This window comes from Osmerus mordax, chromosome 1, assembly GCF_038355195.1.
Source record: "Osmerus mordax isolate fOsmMor3 chromosome 1, fOsmMor3.pri, whole genome shotgun sequence".
Classification (NCBI taxonomy): domain Eukaryota; kingdom Metazoa; phylum Chordata; class Actinopteri; order Osmeriformes; family Osmeridae; genus Osmerus; species Osmerus mordax.
Window position 1 is genome coordinate 14220464 of NC_090050.1, and position 16892 is coordinate 14237355.

General features: G+C 41.9%; 2 protein-coding genes across 2 annotated transcripts; one reads left to right on the forward strand and one right to left on the reverse strand.

Annotated features, from left to right (window-relative positions):
• Positions 1–56: 56 nt before the first annotated feature.
• Positions 57–10728, reverse strand: zhx3a (zinc fingers and homeoboxes 3a). Its single transcript, XM_067245517.1, has 3 exons — positions 10560–10728; positions 2018–4917; positions 57–1507 (listed from the first exon to the last, which is right to left on the reverse strand). The coding sequence occupies exons 2-3, from the start codon at positions 4816–4818 to the stop codon at positions 1474–1476; spliced, it is 2835 nt and encodes a 944-aa protein (XP_067101618.1). The 5' UTR covers positions 4819–4917; positions 10560–10728; the 3' UTR covers positions 57–1473.
• Positions 10729–11818: 1090 nt separating this feature from the next.
• Positions 11819–15996, forward strand: fam83d (family with sequence similarity 83 member D). Its single transcript, XM_067238357.1, has 4 exons — positions 11819–12392; positions 13282–13449; positions 13791–13915; positions 14132–15996. The coding sequence occupies exons 1-4, from the start codon at positions 11913–11915 to the stop codon at positions 15090–15092; spliced, it is 1734 nt and encodes a 577-aa protein (XP_067094458.1). The 5' UTR covers positions 11819–11912; the 3' UTR covers positions 15093–15996.
• Positions 15997–16892: the final 896 nt, after the last annotated feature.

Genomic DNA, 16892 nt, shown 5'->3' on the forward strand with positions numbered 1-16892 from the left:
ACTAATTATGCTTAAGTCTATGCTTTCGTGACAATAAAACCAACAGACATTCTTGATCAGTGAATATTTTGTTTATTCTGTAAAGATTCAGAAGTGTAGAAAGGATGATACAACAGTGCTTTATGATCAAACTATTTCATAAAAGTTAACGTGATCATAACACAGTAAGTCCAGATTCCTTTTTATTTTATTGTCTCAAACCAAAATAAATTGGTAACATTCGACAAGTGCATACACTGCTGGTAGGAGGTCACCTCCAATTTCACTTTGGATGGTATAGCACCGTTCTTAGCTATTTAGCAGCTTCACAAAGATGCAGCTTTGTAGGATTCATGTAGTGACTACGTTTGTACGTTTATATGAACACATGAAAATTCAGTGGAGTGAAACATCTCCACATTTGGCTCTCTAGCTAGCACTGTCAGTGTCCAGGGCTTTAGATCAAATTAACATTTAGATTTTAACAACATTTTCCAGTAATGATATTTAATTTCATTACAGCAAAGTGTTGAACTTTTCCAAGTGTACAGAAGCAGCAAATTCACAGATATAGACCAGCAATAACCATCAATGCACTGGAAACATTGTTGCTCTCAACAGCAAATCAGCTTAAAAAAGCGACGTGAAGGGCGGACTGTCATATCAACACATGGACAAAGCAGAGTAAGGCAACGGTAGCGTGACAGGCTCTCTCTGTTGAGCTTGCAGATGAAGCCAGGGCAGTGTAGAGTATTGATCTTGACAGAACTGTCAATATCTTTACTCGGGCAGTGTGATTTTAGCATTGCTGTCTTCATTAGTGCATTGTATGTATTGTCTCTTGTGAGTAGCTGAACTGTTAAGTGATCACTAACATTTATACAGAGAAGAATAAAAACGTGTATTGATTGCATCTGGACTTACAGTGACTATAGAGGAGTAAATGGAATTGAAAAACCAAATGAAGGAAATAGTAAAATTCAAGGCAGTGCTGAAGTACTGGTTGCTAAAAAAAGTCTCACAAAGCCAACAATAACAACTCTATATGACACTTCTTTCTGTCGGGTCAATAAACAAACCGCAATAGTGCATTTTCCATCATATATGTATGTATATCTCCCTCTCCCTAACAGTATCTTCCCTCTACATAATCCCTCAATTCAAGTCAGTTATCCAGTCTGTGTGCATCCTCTTTCTATTTCCGATCCATCTAACTGACCTCATTGTGCACCCACCCCACACAACCAAAAAAGAAGCATGAAGAAAGGCTTTAACATCACAGGACTCAAAGTTGAGAAGTTCTTTCATTTCAGGATGTCAAAAGTAATTCTTGATGGAAGAGGTGGGGATGAGATGGGGGTATTCACAGTTCCAGACGACGGTCCAACGGTTCAGCTACAATCACATCTGCTGTCATAATGAACACACAGACCTTGGCCACAAAGCTGGCCAGCCGAAAACGTCCTGTTCCCGCTATATGATTGGATCGCACTGTCACACTTCCAACAGCTCTGTCCTCAGGCGATCCCTGGGGGGGGGGGGGGGAGAAACCAACACACACGCAAACATGTGAAATGGCTGCTCATTATTGTTTTGAGTTTATGTTCATATTGTTTTAATTCACATAGAGCAAATCAGAAACTAGCCTGTTTAAAAGCCATTTCACCACAGACAATTGTCATGATTTATTCACATATATTAGCGTGCTTGCTCAATCTATAATTTAATGTCCCACACTCCGACTCATCTAAAAATAGGTTCTTGAAACAGACATTTGATTGTTTCAAAGAAGCTACTTAGTTTGAGTAGCCACACCCTCTCTTGCTTCACTTTTCTCTATAAATCACATAAGAACAACTAACAATTATCTTACTTGATTTCTTAATTTTCTTTATAATACACTCTATATAAAACATCTTTAATAGCTATAAAACACAAAGCAATTTAGGGTGATCTGGGAAAGTCCCCAATTGTAACGAGTTTTTCGGAGACTACCACAAGACAGCCAATGTAAAGTTCCAAATATAAAGTGACTCACCTGTCTTGATTGCCGTCGGTCGCCTCCACAAAGGCCTGCCCAATGACGGGCTGCTGGTGCTTATCCTCGCTCTCCACCCAGTGCTCCTGCAAAGCTCCTGACTCTACTGTCTGTCCAGCCCTCCCTCTGTCCCCAGTCTCCACCGAGTCCACGAGACTCAGCAGTGGAGTGTATGTGTCTCGCCAGACGCCCCTCTGCACTGTGCTTCGCTGAACAGGCTCTTCGTCAAGCTGCTTGCTCACATCCTCTTTGGCCAGTTTCTTATGAACTGTCTGGGGGTCTTTTAGTGCATCAAGGTCCAGGTCAGTGAAGCTGTTGGCCTCTTTTAAGCCTGCTGGTGGACGCTGGTAGCTCTCTAGCCACTGCAGCTGACCATTCTTGTGGATGTAGCGGCTATCACTGAACCAGCGCACCACCTCTGACTTGGGCAGGCCTGTCATGACGCTCAGCTCTTCATACTGCTGGCTGCTGGGCCAGCGGGTGCTGGAGAACGTCTGTCTGAGAAGGTGCACCTGCTGGGGGCTCTTCTTTCCCCATGTGGCTGAGAAGGATGGCTGGGGGGACATGGCGGTCTGAGGACAGTCAGGTTTGAGCTCTGGGGTTGTGGTCTCCAGGCCAGGTGTGGTATCAAACTCATTCACCTTCAGCTTCCTCCGGTTTATCTTGATCGGGTCAACTTTAAGCCCTGTTCTAGTCTTGTCCAACTCAACTTCGTCTTCCTTTTTGATAAGCTGCTGTAAAATTGACATACCCTTTATGGGAAACTCCTGAATACATTTGCCCTCCTCTATTATAGATATGCTGCTGCTGTTTTTAGTAATGACGGTGGTGCTGGTGTTGTCATGTTGAGCATTGCTGGCATGATTCAGGTTAGGGACGCTACCATTATTGCTAGTGCTGGAATAGTCACCGCTAACACTGCCATTGTTGGTCTTGTGATGGATACAGTTGTTGGTTTTGTCATCATCAGCCTGTGTTAATGGAAACGTATCCAGGTTACTGACACTAGTATTACTGTGACATATGATGTTAGATTTGCTGGTGTTTATGATCACTTTACTTTTGTTGCTACTAAAACCTTCTAAGATAGATGGTATACTGTCAACGTTACTGTTTTGTCTGCTTTCATTGTCAGATCCGCAATTATTGGTATTACTAACAACAGTTGAGCAACCGACTATGCTGTTGCTTAAGCCGCTGTTGTTCATAGATGTCCTAGTGCCATGTTCTCCACCGTTACTACTACTGGAGAAGTAACTACTAATGCTACTGCTACTACTGCAACTACTGCTGCTACTGTTACTACGGTTGCTGGTGCTCACGACACAACTGCTGCTTCCAGCGATGTCTAACCCCAGGCCAACACTCTTGTCTGTCTCCAGTGTTGGTACAATATTCTTGGTCAGTGCGTGTGATGTTCTGACCACTGTTGGCGGCGTGGCAGGAGCGGTGTACGATACCCTGGTGACCTGTTGGCCGCCTGCCATGCCAGCCTGACTGGCTATGACCCTGGTCTGCCTGCCTAGCACACTACCATGGAGCAGATTGGCCATCTGGTAGTTGGGTCCCACTGGGGTAGGTTGGGCAGTGATAGTGTGATGGCTCACTATGTGATTGGCATGTCTTTGTTTAGAGGGATGCTTTTGTGGTTCTTCTGTCTGAAACACGGTGTTGAACATCTTCCTTTTGGCCTCCTCTATCTCTTCGGGGGACCAGCTGATACCTTGCTTCAGTCTTTGAGCTGTGAACCACAGTTTAATCTGTTCTTCAGGAAAATCAGAGACCACAGTCAAGTAGCAGAGCTCGGCTTTGGATGGGTATGGGAACTTGCCAAAGGAGGTCTTGAGAAAGCTGCTGGTGTCCATGGCAGCATCATAGGTGGGGATGCTGCTAAGCGGGATCATCACCTTTGGAAGGTTCTTGCTGGAATCAGAAGAGGACAAAGAATAGAGAGAGGGAGTGTGTTTGTGAAAAGGTTGACTGGGCGTTGTTGTTATTACATGAGTGACAGAGGTCTTCGGTACAGCAGGGGAATCAGTAACCCTGAGAGCCCCGTTCTGGAGTTCAGGCACATTTGTCAACATTTTAGGGTCAATCTCCTTCCCAGTGTCTATCCTTCGCACTTCCACAGTGTGGGAGACCACTATCTTCTTGTGCTCCCCCTTGGCCTTCATCATCCTTGCTATAGGTGTTTTAGTAAGGGAGATCCCAGATTCACAAAGGACATCCCCGTTGTCTGTGAACAGGCTTTGCTCCACTGTGGTTATCTGGTCCCTCTTTTTGACATGAAGGGAACCATGGACAGATCCCCGTATCAGCCCAGGGTGGGCTTTTGCATTGTGCAGAGCTAGGGCCTCAAATCGAGCCACTGACACTCCACAGTTCAGGCAGTAGAAGCTGGGCTGAGCCCTGAAGTCTGCATGGCAGTTATGCAGATGGTCCAAAAAGGAATTAAGATCTCTGGACTCAAAGCAGCAGGGTTGGCAACTGTATGCTCCCCCTTTATACCATCGGTCTCCACCTTTAGGTCTAGAGGAGTCATGATAGAAATGGCCTGCCGCTTCTCCACTGATACTGAGGATGCTGTCTTCTGGGATCGTGGGTAGGAGCTCGGGTAGACAACCCAGGACGATCTCTTCCCGCACATGTTTGGTTTTGGAGGGGATCATGCAAGGTACAGTTGATTTCCTCTTGCTAGCCATTATGATATTATGAGAAGATGTATTGATTGATTGGTTGTCCAGTATGATAACAGGGGGCTGGTGGTGAGTGGAAAGCTCCTGATCTAGGTTAAGCGTCATGGACGAGCCGCTATTTTACAGTGTTGCTTCATGTTTGCGCTCTTTTCTTGGCACTCCTCTCACATGCTCACCGATGTGTATGAGCAGTTCACTGGGCACCTGTGTGAGAGAGAAAAAAGCAAAGTTAATTGCATAAACATGCATGCTAAATCACATGTCATTTCAACAGACACGGACCTCTTATTTACCCATATTTCCAAATTGCTACTTTAACTTTCCAATCCTTATAATCAAGCATTCTAAACATAAGCCCTTCAATGAAAGAAACACTATTCTGCCAATGAATGCCATCAAGTCACATTTGAAATGATATTTTTAGCATTTTGGAAGATTTCTGGTGATTCACGTACATAATTTAACTGTACAATAAGTATAGCAGGATCATTTATCTTGGTCTCCTACACTCTCCCTGGCTCTATCACCCAATAACATAAAAATCTGTAAAAAACTAAACAGTTATGAGCCAGTTTGAAGTCATTTCAGGACATAGGTCAACCATGGTCAATGTTTTCCACTTACTCGCATTGTACAGTTTGTAGCTAAATATCTCAGATTTTTTCTTTCTCTGGGCACTCTACCATATGCTACAAAGATTCAGAAGAAAAGATATGAAAGAGAAAACAGAGCTCTTCTCTCAACAGTCCGCCCTTTCAATGATCCTGACGCACAAACATGCTCACTATGCACATGGTTCCCTTGATCTTTATCTCTTCCTCTTCCTACATGGAATGCCACCAATCGCTTGACAACATGCTGTTTCCATACAGAGTAATGCTCTCAATTACAGAATAGTGTCACATTCAAATCAACATTCTACTGAGCCTTCAGTGAATCAAAAAGCCTTCACGTTTGTGTTCACCATGACCGTCTGGCTGGTAAATAAAAGATGAACCTGTTCCAGAATGAAAAACCCCAAATGACTGCCCACAGAACATGCTGATCCCAGACAGGCCGTGACGTTGTTTTTGTAACTGCCTCTTTTTTAATTTCTAATGACGGCTGCCTTCCATCTAAAAACAAAACAAAAAAACTAGGTCACCAGCATCTTATGCAGTAATCCCGGTTCACTGCATCCAGACGTGGGCATGTGCTGTATGTTTAGCCGCTGGAGAGGTCATGATACTCTCTGACGGCACACTTGCTTAACCCTGAGTGGGAACAACCAGTTTGTTTCTTGGACCAAGTGAATTCTCACGCAATGCAAAAAAACTGTTAACTGTTTGCATTAAAACCTGACAGAGGTTTTAGAATAGGATGGAATGCAATGTAGTTGTTAGAATGTAATTGTATACTAAGACAATGTAACATTACCACCTCAATTTTCTAGTCTCAAAATCTTGTCCCACTTATAGTTTGCTTTTTTCTATATACAAAATAACATGATAGCTATGAAATCCCTCATCCACTGGTCAACTTTAAATTACACATTGTTTCTAACAGGTCCAGGCTGACAATGTAACTGTGTTACTACAGCAAAAGGACAGAAGCACCTGAGAAAAGACTGTAGTGACATCAGACATTGCACAGACATCTCCCCTCCAGACAAACCAAACTTCCTGCATGACAAATATACAGACAGGCCAGAATGTTAGAAAATATTTCATAAAATCCAGGTCACCTATCTAAAGAATAGGGTGCTTTATCTGGCAGGAGAGAGGAGTGATCCGACACTAGACAAGGGCTTCCCAGACAGCAACCATTGAATGGAGCTCTCTGAAAAGAGGGGCTTCGTGTTTCAGCACAGAGGTAGACTACTCAGACTAGCACTGTCCCCAGTGTGTCGTATGTCCTGATACTGGCACCGACCATTGGGCTGAGAGGAAGCTCTTTTCATCTCACTAGACCTAGGGACTAGAATCTGAACTGAGGTAAAGTGACAGCTCTCAGACTCTCTAAACACCCACGCTCATCAAAAGCTTTGCCTTGTACGTATACAAGTATTTCCTTGTGTGCTTAACTTCACATGTGACTTTAGAAGCTTCCAAGTCCTTAATTCTTCATTGTTTGAAATGTAAATGTAAAGTAAAATTTCATTTGCTGTGCGGTAGATGGGGTCAGATACAGACAGTGTCACCAAAAACTGACATTTAAAAACAAAGACAGGTATTGGTAATGGTGCTTGTCACATGAAAAATGAAGAAAGGATGTATGAAGAGATGGTAAAACACAAGGGAGACAGTCAGGGTAAGGTTAGTGTATGATTGATGATGACAGACTGCAATGAGTTTGTTTGAAACTCCACCTAGACATCACAAACATTTTCAGTACTTCAGAGTTATCTGTGTCTTGCAAGGAACTTTAAAGCGTTTCTGTGGATTTCACATAAAACATTTACGGAAATATTTACATGTATTCAACATGGTGGGGCTAGACAGGACAACTCATGACACATATGAATTATAAAACCTATTTAGAAGAACATCTTCTGCTGAATGTCCATTAAATAGATTAATGTCATGTGAGTGGATCAGCTGGACACCCAAAATATAAGTCAGAGACAGAGAGCAATTACTGCCGAGAACAGGAAAGAGATTTGGAACAATGCTGCCCTATTTCTAAGAGGAATGTGATCCAGTGCCGGGAGCTTTATTAACACGACTGACCGTTGACTTGTCATTGTTCCATTCATGTCTGAGTGTCTTCTGTTTGCGAAAACCACTATGCATCTATGCTTGGCAGCATGGACTTGGGTTGGTGGCATGGCTCTGTGTCTTGTCAACAGTAATCATCGGTTAGGGGTACTGAATCATCGCTGACTGTGAAATGATTTGGAGTCATCACTAATCAGGGTCAGTAGCACAGTGCGAATACAGCAGATATGTCGACTGCATCTTGTCTGTCCTTTTGCAAGCCCATCAAATCTGCCTTGGATACAGTGTACATGTGTTTGTGAATGTCTGCTGAGACGCAGGTGTTGGCAGGCCGTCTCCTCCTCGCCCCCCTTACCTCCGTGACTGCAGCCTGGTCCGCTGGGAGACCAGTCGGCAGTGCCACTCATGTGTTAACATTGCCATGGCAACTCTGCTCTTCCCCTTGCCCACCACACCACACACAGAGGAGTCACTTTCCTACACTACACTCTCCGCCCAGACAGATGCACACACTTATACAAAAAAGACAGTTAAATTACACATCCTGGCAGTACAGGTAGAAGTTAGTTCTACATCTTTAGCCTTGCCAGTCTTGGGTTTTAACTGTTTACAGAATTTGAGTTTGGTTCTATTACAGATTAACAACATTCTGTACCTGCCTCATGGTACACTCTTCTCATTAAGGGTTTGTAAAACTCTACAGAGAAATTAGGACATATACTTCACTTTACATATGAATGTCCCATCAGGCCTAAGGACTGAGGGAAGGAATGTTTCTTCTCTTGACTTCCTGAACGCCAGCTCTACTTCTTAGGGTTTCTAATATAAAAATGCCTAAAGAATATACAAACACAAATCTTATCCCTATTGCTGAACTGAATGAAAGACAAACAGTGTGCGGAAAAATCCTTAGTCTCATGTCCGTGTTGACGAATAACTCTTTCATTTCTGTAGCCAAGACAACAGGCATTGATTTGACAACTTAAAAAGAAAAGGGAAGAAAAATGGCGGCGCACCGTACATTATACTGTCCCACCTAAAATGGCTGACATCACAGCCCCATGTTACTGCCAGAGTCTGGCAAACACCAGCTACTGCTGACCAAACCTTTCTTGCATGGGACAGAGAGAAGCAGGGGCTCTGTCATCACAAGCCCACAACTTCTCACAGCGACAGAAGTTTATTGCAGTTGGAACTATGCAAACAGTCTATGTCAGTAAAGCTTTGGATAGCTTTGGGTCTTGAAAATGCGATACGAACTATGAGAAAGGATGAAAAGCATGGGAAAATGTGAATGGTAATAGATGGTATGCATACCTATACTTGGGGAAAGCTGTTCAAGAACTACATTGATTTCAAGGTTATTTTGTAAGGATGAGGACTTATGTGTTTTTTTTAAAGATATGCTTGTTTGCACAGACCTGCTAGGAAATAGATCTGGTTGGCATTAGTAAGCTGATTTTCCTCTCTGAACTTCGGAATGTACACTGGATGTCAGCTAAAACAGCAAATCATGACCATATGACCCTCCTTCGATGAGCTCTGGTGATTAATATAAAACCTAGTGAACTGAAGACATGAAAATATTATTTAACTGGTGATGATAAAAATCAGAACATATAATCCTCATAATGGAATATGCCTGTTACTAAGGAGAACCATGCAAGTATTTTTTTGTGGAGGGTAGGTGCTGTCAGCCCATTACAGAGTGTCTGTGTATACAAACACTCTCTGTTATGGCCATAACCAAAAATGTGAGCCATTCCTAATTGCAGGGAGTCAGAATGAAAGGCAATATGTCTGGGGTCCTCATTAGACCAGTTTCGAAAAGAGAGATGGAGGAACGTTCCCAGGGATCCACAAAGGGAACTGACATTCCCCCAGTGTACAGTGAGACACTCCACACGTCACACTCATTGGACCAAGCTTAACTGAGCACACCGTGGAGCCAGGTGATGAGAGGTGGTCTACCTTTGCATTTGCTAGTAAAGAGAGACTTAAAGCAGTACTGCTAAGAGAGCAATCTGTGAGTTCTATGTTAATGATATCAGTTATAGGCATCTTTCAGATTAACGTATTGGATAAGTTACCAGGTATTAGGAAACACCATAAATGACAATATTGTCATTTTCTCACTATTTAGTGAAAAGTGAACATGTCCATGGCAGGTCAATGCCAGTGTGAGACCCTCATCAGGTGCTGAGATGTTGGGGTCTAGGTTATTTAATTTAATGGTTGCAAGGCACTAAGGGCGATAGTGGCTGAGGCAGCTTTAGTCACCAGCCTACAACGATTCCTCCTGAATGTCTGTGTCACAGGCTGGCACATGATAGTCAGCATTCCACTAGAATGAATGCATTAATGCCTAGGCAACTAACTGGACCGCAACAATAACATGTGCAACTTGTATAAAATAAGTTATCACTTCAGATGAAGCATTTACGTGCATTTCAGCCTAATTCACAAATAACTCAAGATATCCACTATCATTAAGCTCAGGTAGAAAATGAAAGCAATTTAGTTCCATTATAGCCTACTACTAATACATTCAGTGAATATGCGTGTGTAGGAGGTATTAGCCTATCTAAACAATTCAAACAGAGGGAAGACATTTTCGGATGTAAAAATCTGGACCCACGTCATATTGTCCGGTAAATGTAATAACTCCTTTCAAATATCCGGATATTCTTTGAATAAAACACCTCAACTAGAGACTGTAACCATTGACACGAGATGAAAATCCACCCTGTCCAATACAATTATTTTAAAAAAAACGTCACATTGTAGCCCATTCACGAACTATGGGGGTAAAGACGAACGTTAGTCTTCATTGAAACTGTAACAAACTGACAAGTTAACCCGTTCACTTCAGAAGCCTGTTGGCAAACACAGCATCGGTTTACTTGGCATTAAAAACCCAAAGCTCATACTGTAGCCATGGTAGCATTTGAATATTCCCCAAAATCCAAACTCGCACCCCCCACCGTACTGTCGCCATTTTATACATTGGCGACTTCATATAAACTGGCTAGACTACTACAGCACAACATAAAAATTCAATAGCGAGTTACAATTTTAGTAAACAACTTTGAGTCATGTCACCCACACGCGTTGTTAGATTGCCTAAAAGAATAGCCTATGTGGCCTTACCTTGAATGTTGGTCAGGGAAAAATGAAATCCGACATTAATATAGAAAATATTATTTTAATAGCTCCGTTCGTAGCGCTTTGTAAAAAGAAGAGGGTGGGACCTCTCCTCAAGTGAACCCGGTGAACTGGTGTGAACTCGGCAGTGACCACAGCTAGGTAGGCTGTATTACCTCTCCTTGCTTAGTGCATGGACAGAAAGCAACTATGGTCGACAGCGCAGGACGAGGCAGCCAAAAATTATACGGTGTATTTCCTATGAACACGTGATTCAAAGCGTCACCCAAAATTCCAAAAACCCTTTCATCTAATTTTTGGAGAGGCGGGGGTCGTGCAGTGGATGCACTTGCATTGGGGAAAATGTCGGGCATGGCAGGGCTATATAGACCTAATCATCAGTGCAGCCGAAACTATATCAACAAATACAAATTAAATAGACAACCGGGTTGGGCCTACTACCTTATGCTGCATGCCCGATTACCCAATTTGCGCAAAATTTGAATATTTATAAACCATATTAAATAGCAGGATTGACTGTAAATAAAGCATTTGACACATAGGCTAGCCTACAGTAGCTTATACAAGTTAATAGCCCCCGTGTGTTCCTACATTTTTTGTTCTGATAGTTCTCAGGCCTATAGGGTAGCGTCTATGAAGATATATGATATAGTTTCTATAACAATATATAATACTATAATACTGCCAAAATGATTTAATGTTCACTATGAACATTAAATCATTTGGGCTACATAGCCTGGACTATAATGTCTACCTAACTCAATTCCCGAACGGAATTTGACTGAAAGTATAATAATTTCCTTTATTCTTGGTCCATCCTTTCATTTGTATTGCCTAGTCTAAGGCTGAGTTTTTTTTCCTTTCGTTTTCCTTAATTCTTGGAAAGACAACAAGCAGCTTGCCTATGTGGAATTAATTGTAACATATGCCTACTTCATATTGCGGCTTATAGTCTATCTTTTGATCTCATATAGCCTAATGTAGACTGTTTCAGTGTATCTGGAATGGGCAGTCTATGTAAAATCTAAGACATTGCCAATAGGTGGCATGGGCTACACACGTAGACTCGGAAAAGGTGGGAGTGGAAGCCTGAAAGCGGTTGTTTGCCTCCAAATTCAAATGTCTGGCCAATGAGTGTAGAGCGTTTACAGAGTGGCAGTCTCAAAGCATATCCAGATATGAGAAGAGCATGCATTTCTGTGACAATTGTAGCCAATAGCCTACAGATATCCGAAGGGCAGGGCTGAATGGGACGCTAAATACAAACTCGCTTTACGACTGTTGGTTGCTACCTGTAGACTGGGCTGTTTTTGAAGCATATGCTATAATAGCAACATTATGGCGCTATCACAGTGTTTGGACGATTCACCTGCAAGGTGGCCCTCTAAACAAGGAAATGATCATAATCTTCAAGAATTTTATAACGAAAGACACCGACTCGCATTGGAAGAGCTCGTTTCAGGAGGGGTTGACAACTTTAGGGAATTTCTCATAAAAGAGAGTATTCCCAATTTTTTGTCGGATGACGAGATACGCGGCATTGGTCGCACGGCTGTCGACCCACGGTGTATGTCTATTCACGGAGATGAGATGATTTTCGAGCAGTCGGTACGCAGTTCCATGGACTGTTCATCCGTCACTTATTTCCCCGAGATTTCTGACATTGAGCCTCCTTTATTAGAAATCGGCTGGCCTGCCTTTACCTCGGGTTCCTTCCGCGGAGTCACTCGCGCTGTTGCGCACTTCCAACCCAGCTATGGCGAATGTATTTACAGTTGTAAGGAAGCTGCAAGACGAATGATAAAAAGCGCCAAAGAGGTAGGCTATGACAAAAGACAAAAATGTGTCGTCAACATCATCCTTACAATAGTTCATTAAAAGCATAGACGTACAGTAACGGTCATTTTAACACTGAACATTTGGTTGGCCTGCTAAAGGAAGACAATTAGGCCTATGGGACACTTTTAGCGTGGACACTTAATAGTGGCAAACATAAATATTCACCTCCTAAGTGTAACATACAAGTTATTTGAGCCAACCAAGCCTTAATAATCGTGTAGAATACAGGTTGGGAATCAAATCAAATGTATTTGTATAGCCCTTTTTACACGCAAGTATGTCACAGAGGGCTTCACATACGCCGATAGAACTGCCCCTCAACCAACCTAAACCCTCAAGGGAACTGTTGTCCTAGTTCTCTAACATCCTGGTGAGTTAACATTCCAGCCAATAGGAGATTAGAAATCTTCTAACTGAACTTCTGTTGCAGAAGTTTGAATGTATACCTTGGAGCACTTTAACTGCTCAGGCCTACATCTGAATGTGCCTAAACACGCTTCTGGCAACTATTGGCACATTGCTTTGCATCTTTGAGTGCAGGTGAGGTGTGATGGGTATACGTTTTTTACTCATCAGAGAGAACTATTAAGGCACTTTAGAAAAAACCTCAAAGCAGTGAAAGATTCCTTTCCTGTTTCTGAAAAATGTGTGGCCACCTTTTGCAGAAACTCCCATGGCACCCTCACAATGTGCTTGGTTGTCTTTCATAGAAATGTATTTGCTGACCAAGCATTACAGCTGATAGCTATGGTAACAGACATGACTGCTGGATTTGAGTAATGACGTGGAAGTAAAGAACCATATTTGTTTAGCTATGTTTTTACCTTAAAAAAAAAAACCTTAACAGTGTCTTTGTTGACCATAACAGGTAATTGCCATAGTGACAGACTCCCTCACTGACCTGGACATTTTCAAGGATCTACAGGAAGCATGCACCACACGTAAAGTCCCTGTGTACATCTTACTGGACCAATCATGTGCTCCCGCTTTTCTCAAAATGTGCAGCAACATCAAAGTGCAATTGGAGGAGCTTCGAGTAAGTGGACATGGGTGTAATGTATTGTATATAATGTATATGGGTGTCAGATGGTTGAGCGGTTAGGGAATCGGGCTATTAATCAGAAGGTTGTCGGTTAGATTCCTGCCGTGCTATTACGTTGTGTCCTTGGGCAAGGCACTTCACCCAACTTGCCTTGGAGGAATGTCCCTGTACTTACTGTAAGTTGCTCTGGATAAGAGCGTCTGCTAAATGACTAAATGTAAATGTTTATTTCAAGAAATCACAAGAATCAACCAATACAACAGATTTTGCTTGTATCAATTATAACAACCAGTGACTATTTTGTAATCTGTACTATTTCATCCTTGTCTTAAAAGCAAATGCGAGTGAGAACCATAACTGGAGGAACATACTTTATGAGATCAGGGGCTAAGATTACTGGAAAAGTTCATGAGCGGTTCATGTTGATTGATGGGAACAGAGTGGCGACAGGCTCCTACAGGTAAAGAACCCACTTCCCTCAGTCAAATAATAGATCAGAGTGACATAGCCTAATCATTCATATTCATACTGTAACTTTACTGTACATGCAGGAACAAGTCAGAACATTTTATGTTATTCCCCATATTTTGTGCACTCTGTAATATTACATTATCTGTTATTATTTGCCGGATTTGTCTATTTACTAGTGTGAGTTAAATTGCATTCTTCTGTGCAGGTTCAACTGGACAGATGGAAAACTGAACAGTAGCAACCTCATTGAGTTGTCTGGCCAGATCACAGAGAATTTTGATGAAGAGTTTCGCATACTCTATGCCCAGTCCATGCCCATCAGCACCCAGGGCCTTCCCAGTGCCCGCAACAGTGGCATCTATGATCATTTGCTCATCAGACCCCAAATAACCTTGTCCCCTCAACCTGCCAGGCAGAGGCCTATGGAGTCTGTCTGTCAGACCAGCACACCTAGCCGAGCCCCAGTCCCAGTACTGGGGCCCCACCGGGAGCTGACAGAAGAGGGGGCATGTAAGAGCAGTGCGGTATCCAACTCATCCACCATTGGTGAAAACTGGATGGAGCAGCAGCACATGCAGGAAGTCCTAACTGGCAGTATTGTACAATGCTTATCTCCTGATGAAACCCCACCTAACACAGCAATAGATCAGGTAGCATTACCCATCAACCCCCTATGCCATGTCTTCACCCAGACTAGTTGTGTAAAGGTGAACACTGCAGTCCAGACTGACCTGGAGCCCTCCCCACTGCACACTGACTTAGCCCACTGCCCCGACAACACAACTGCTGCTCACAGAATCACCTCCATCCAGAAAGAAACTGTCTCCTCATCTGACACCAGCTCTGCCTCCCGTAACCACCCTTCCACCCCACATAGGGTGGTTTATCCTCCTGTACTCCGTCACTGTACAGTGCCCCCTGATGACAATTTGAGGGACTGCTTCCGCAAGCTGACTAAAGAGAGGCAGTACCACTACTCCACCATTCGCTCCAAGCTAGAGCACATGGTGACCATGCTGTCCCATCGCCGTGAACTGGTGGACCTCACCAACATGGCCTTGGGGCCGGGTCTGCACAGAGCACAGAAAGAGTTTGGGCAGAGGCTTGACCCTGGCCTTCTGGTGGATGGTATGGGGACTTGGCCAAGGGCCAGATGTCTACACTAAAAGTACTTGGCTGCAGGGTTCTGTTTGTGGAAGATATGAGGGAAAGATTGATTAATTTGCTTTATATACACTGGAAGTGATTGTTTAATTCACTAACACTAAGTCACAAAAATACTTTGATAAATACTATGCAATGTGATGTTTGATAAACGCTTGATAAATGTAGTGGAATACATTAAATTCAGCCACATTAGTAAGTGTAACTGTTAGCTACCTTACAAGATACAATAGCTGATTTGCATACGATGGTACAACTATTTTGTATATCTTTACATTGTTCTTCTTGTATCTTACTATATAGAAAACACTGCCGTATACAGACTGCCAAAACAAATAATTTAGAAATGGAAACACTTGACAACTCTCATACCTAAATTAACTTCATACAGTTATTTGTTCAAGTGAACACAGACAGAGGTATTTCATTGGCATTTCATTTTTCTTCAGGGGTTCTCTGGGTTTTAGTTGACCTATAACATTTTAAATATTGTTTGATCAGTTTAAGGGAAATTTAAAGGATTCAGTCCAGGAAGTTTTGTACTGTTTTTTTATTACCATAAAAGCTTTATTATTTATATTTCTAACATACTTTGTCTTACACAATGGCACTCTTTTGCTCTTGCCTGAACTCCTTCTTACAATGTACAGTACAGTCAGCTGTACCTGTCAATACATACAAATTGTTATTTTGGTAAGATTCTTTAATAAGACTATTTTAGATTTCTGAAATATTGTAACCACATATATATCAACCCATGGTTTGTGACAACAGTCATGAAGATAATATTTGCAGAATGATGCATCTGCATTATTGCACATTTGTGGTTATGTATCTAGAATATAATTGTGTTATGCCAAAGAGTAAAGGAATGTATATTCAAATGTATGGATACAGGGCAATAAAACACTTAATAATCTTAAGAAAATTTGTTTTTTATATCTTGATTATTTAAAGAAAATTATTTTGACCTTTTTTCAAACTTGTGAATGCAGTGAGAAAGTGGAATTGTGCCACCATAACACTGGAGTAATTGTAGGTGCGGAGTCTTAGGTCTTGACTGCAGTCTTATTTGAAGACAAAGGTCCCATAACAAGCAAACTAGACCAATGTCTTGGTTTAATTTGTGTCCTCCCAAATGTTCTTCTCAGAAGTTAGTTGTAATATTTAACCATCAGGAAGAGTATGTTCCAGCTACAATAGTACATCGCAATAGCTTTTCTTGTCACTGCCTTACTATCACAGCAATATATTTTACTTTGATTAGTTTATGAAGAAATAGTAGGAACAATTAAAAGGAAGAATAAATGCAAAGAATAGTTTTGCCTAAAATGGCGGGTGACAGAGGTGAAAATATAAAGTAAAATACTTTGCTTTGTTACTTTCTCTAACAAACAAACAAACAAACACATTTGGAATATTTTGACAGTCAGTGATCCTGACTGAAGTACGTATGTCTAGTTTATGCTTCTATATTGATAAAGAGATCAGTTCACGTACTCTAGCAACAATACCCTTTGTCTGCCACCAGAGAGAGCTATAACCTTAGCAAATAAAATGGTTGGTCAATGTTTTGTGTTTGGTTTTAACTGATTGCTTTGAAAAGCATGCTGGTAACTATTAACTGCTTAGCAAAAGCAATTTACAGATTTGTCTCGATCAAATTTGATTGATTGTACTTTATAATACTGAAACTATACAGTATGTTCTGTTTAAGTCTTTTCTAGGATCCCATTTGTGCACTGACTGAGGCTATTGTAGTGCATGCTGGGTAAAGAACTTTTGGCTGTCATAGTAGCTGA

Excerpts from the sequence above, each read along its gene's own strand:
- zhx3a (XM_067245517.1), bottom strand. The coding sequence starts at position 4,818 with ATGACGCTTAACCTAGATCAGGAGCTTTCCACTCACCACCAGCCCCCT. Across the intron at positions 1,508-2,017 it reads ACCGACGGCAATCAAGACAG|GGATCGCCTGAGGACAGAGC; the intron begins GTGAGTCACTTT and ends CCCCCCCCCCAG.
- fam83d (XM_067238357.1), top strand. The coding sequence starts at position 11,913 with ATGGCGCTATCACAGTGTTTGGACGATTCACCTGCAAGGTGGCCCTCT. Across the intron at positions 12,393-13,281 it reads TGATAAAAAGCGCCAAAGAG|GTAATTGCCATAGTGACAGA; the intron begins GTAGGCTATGAC and ends TGACCATAACAG. Across the intron at positions 13,450-13,790 it reads TGCAATTGGAGGAGCTTCGA|CAAATGCGAGTGAGAACCAT; the intron begins GTAAGTGGACAT and ends TTGTCTTAAAAG.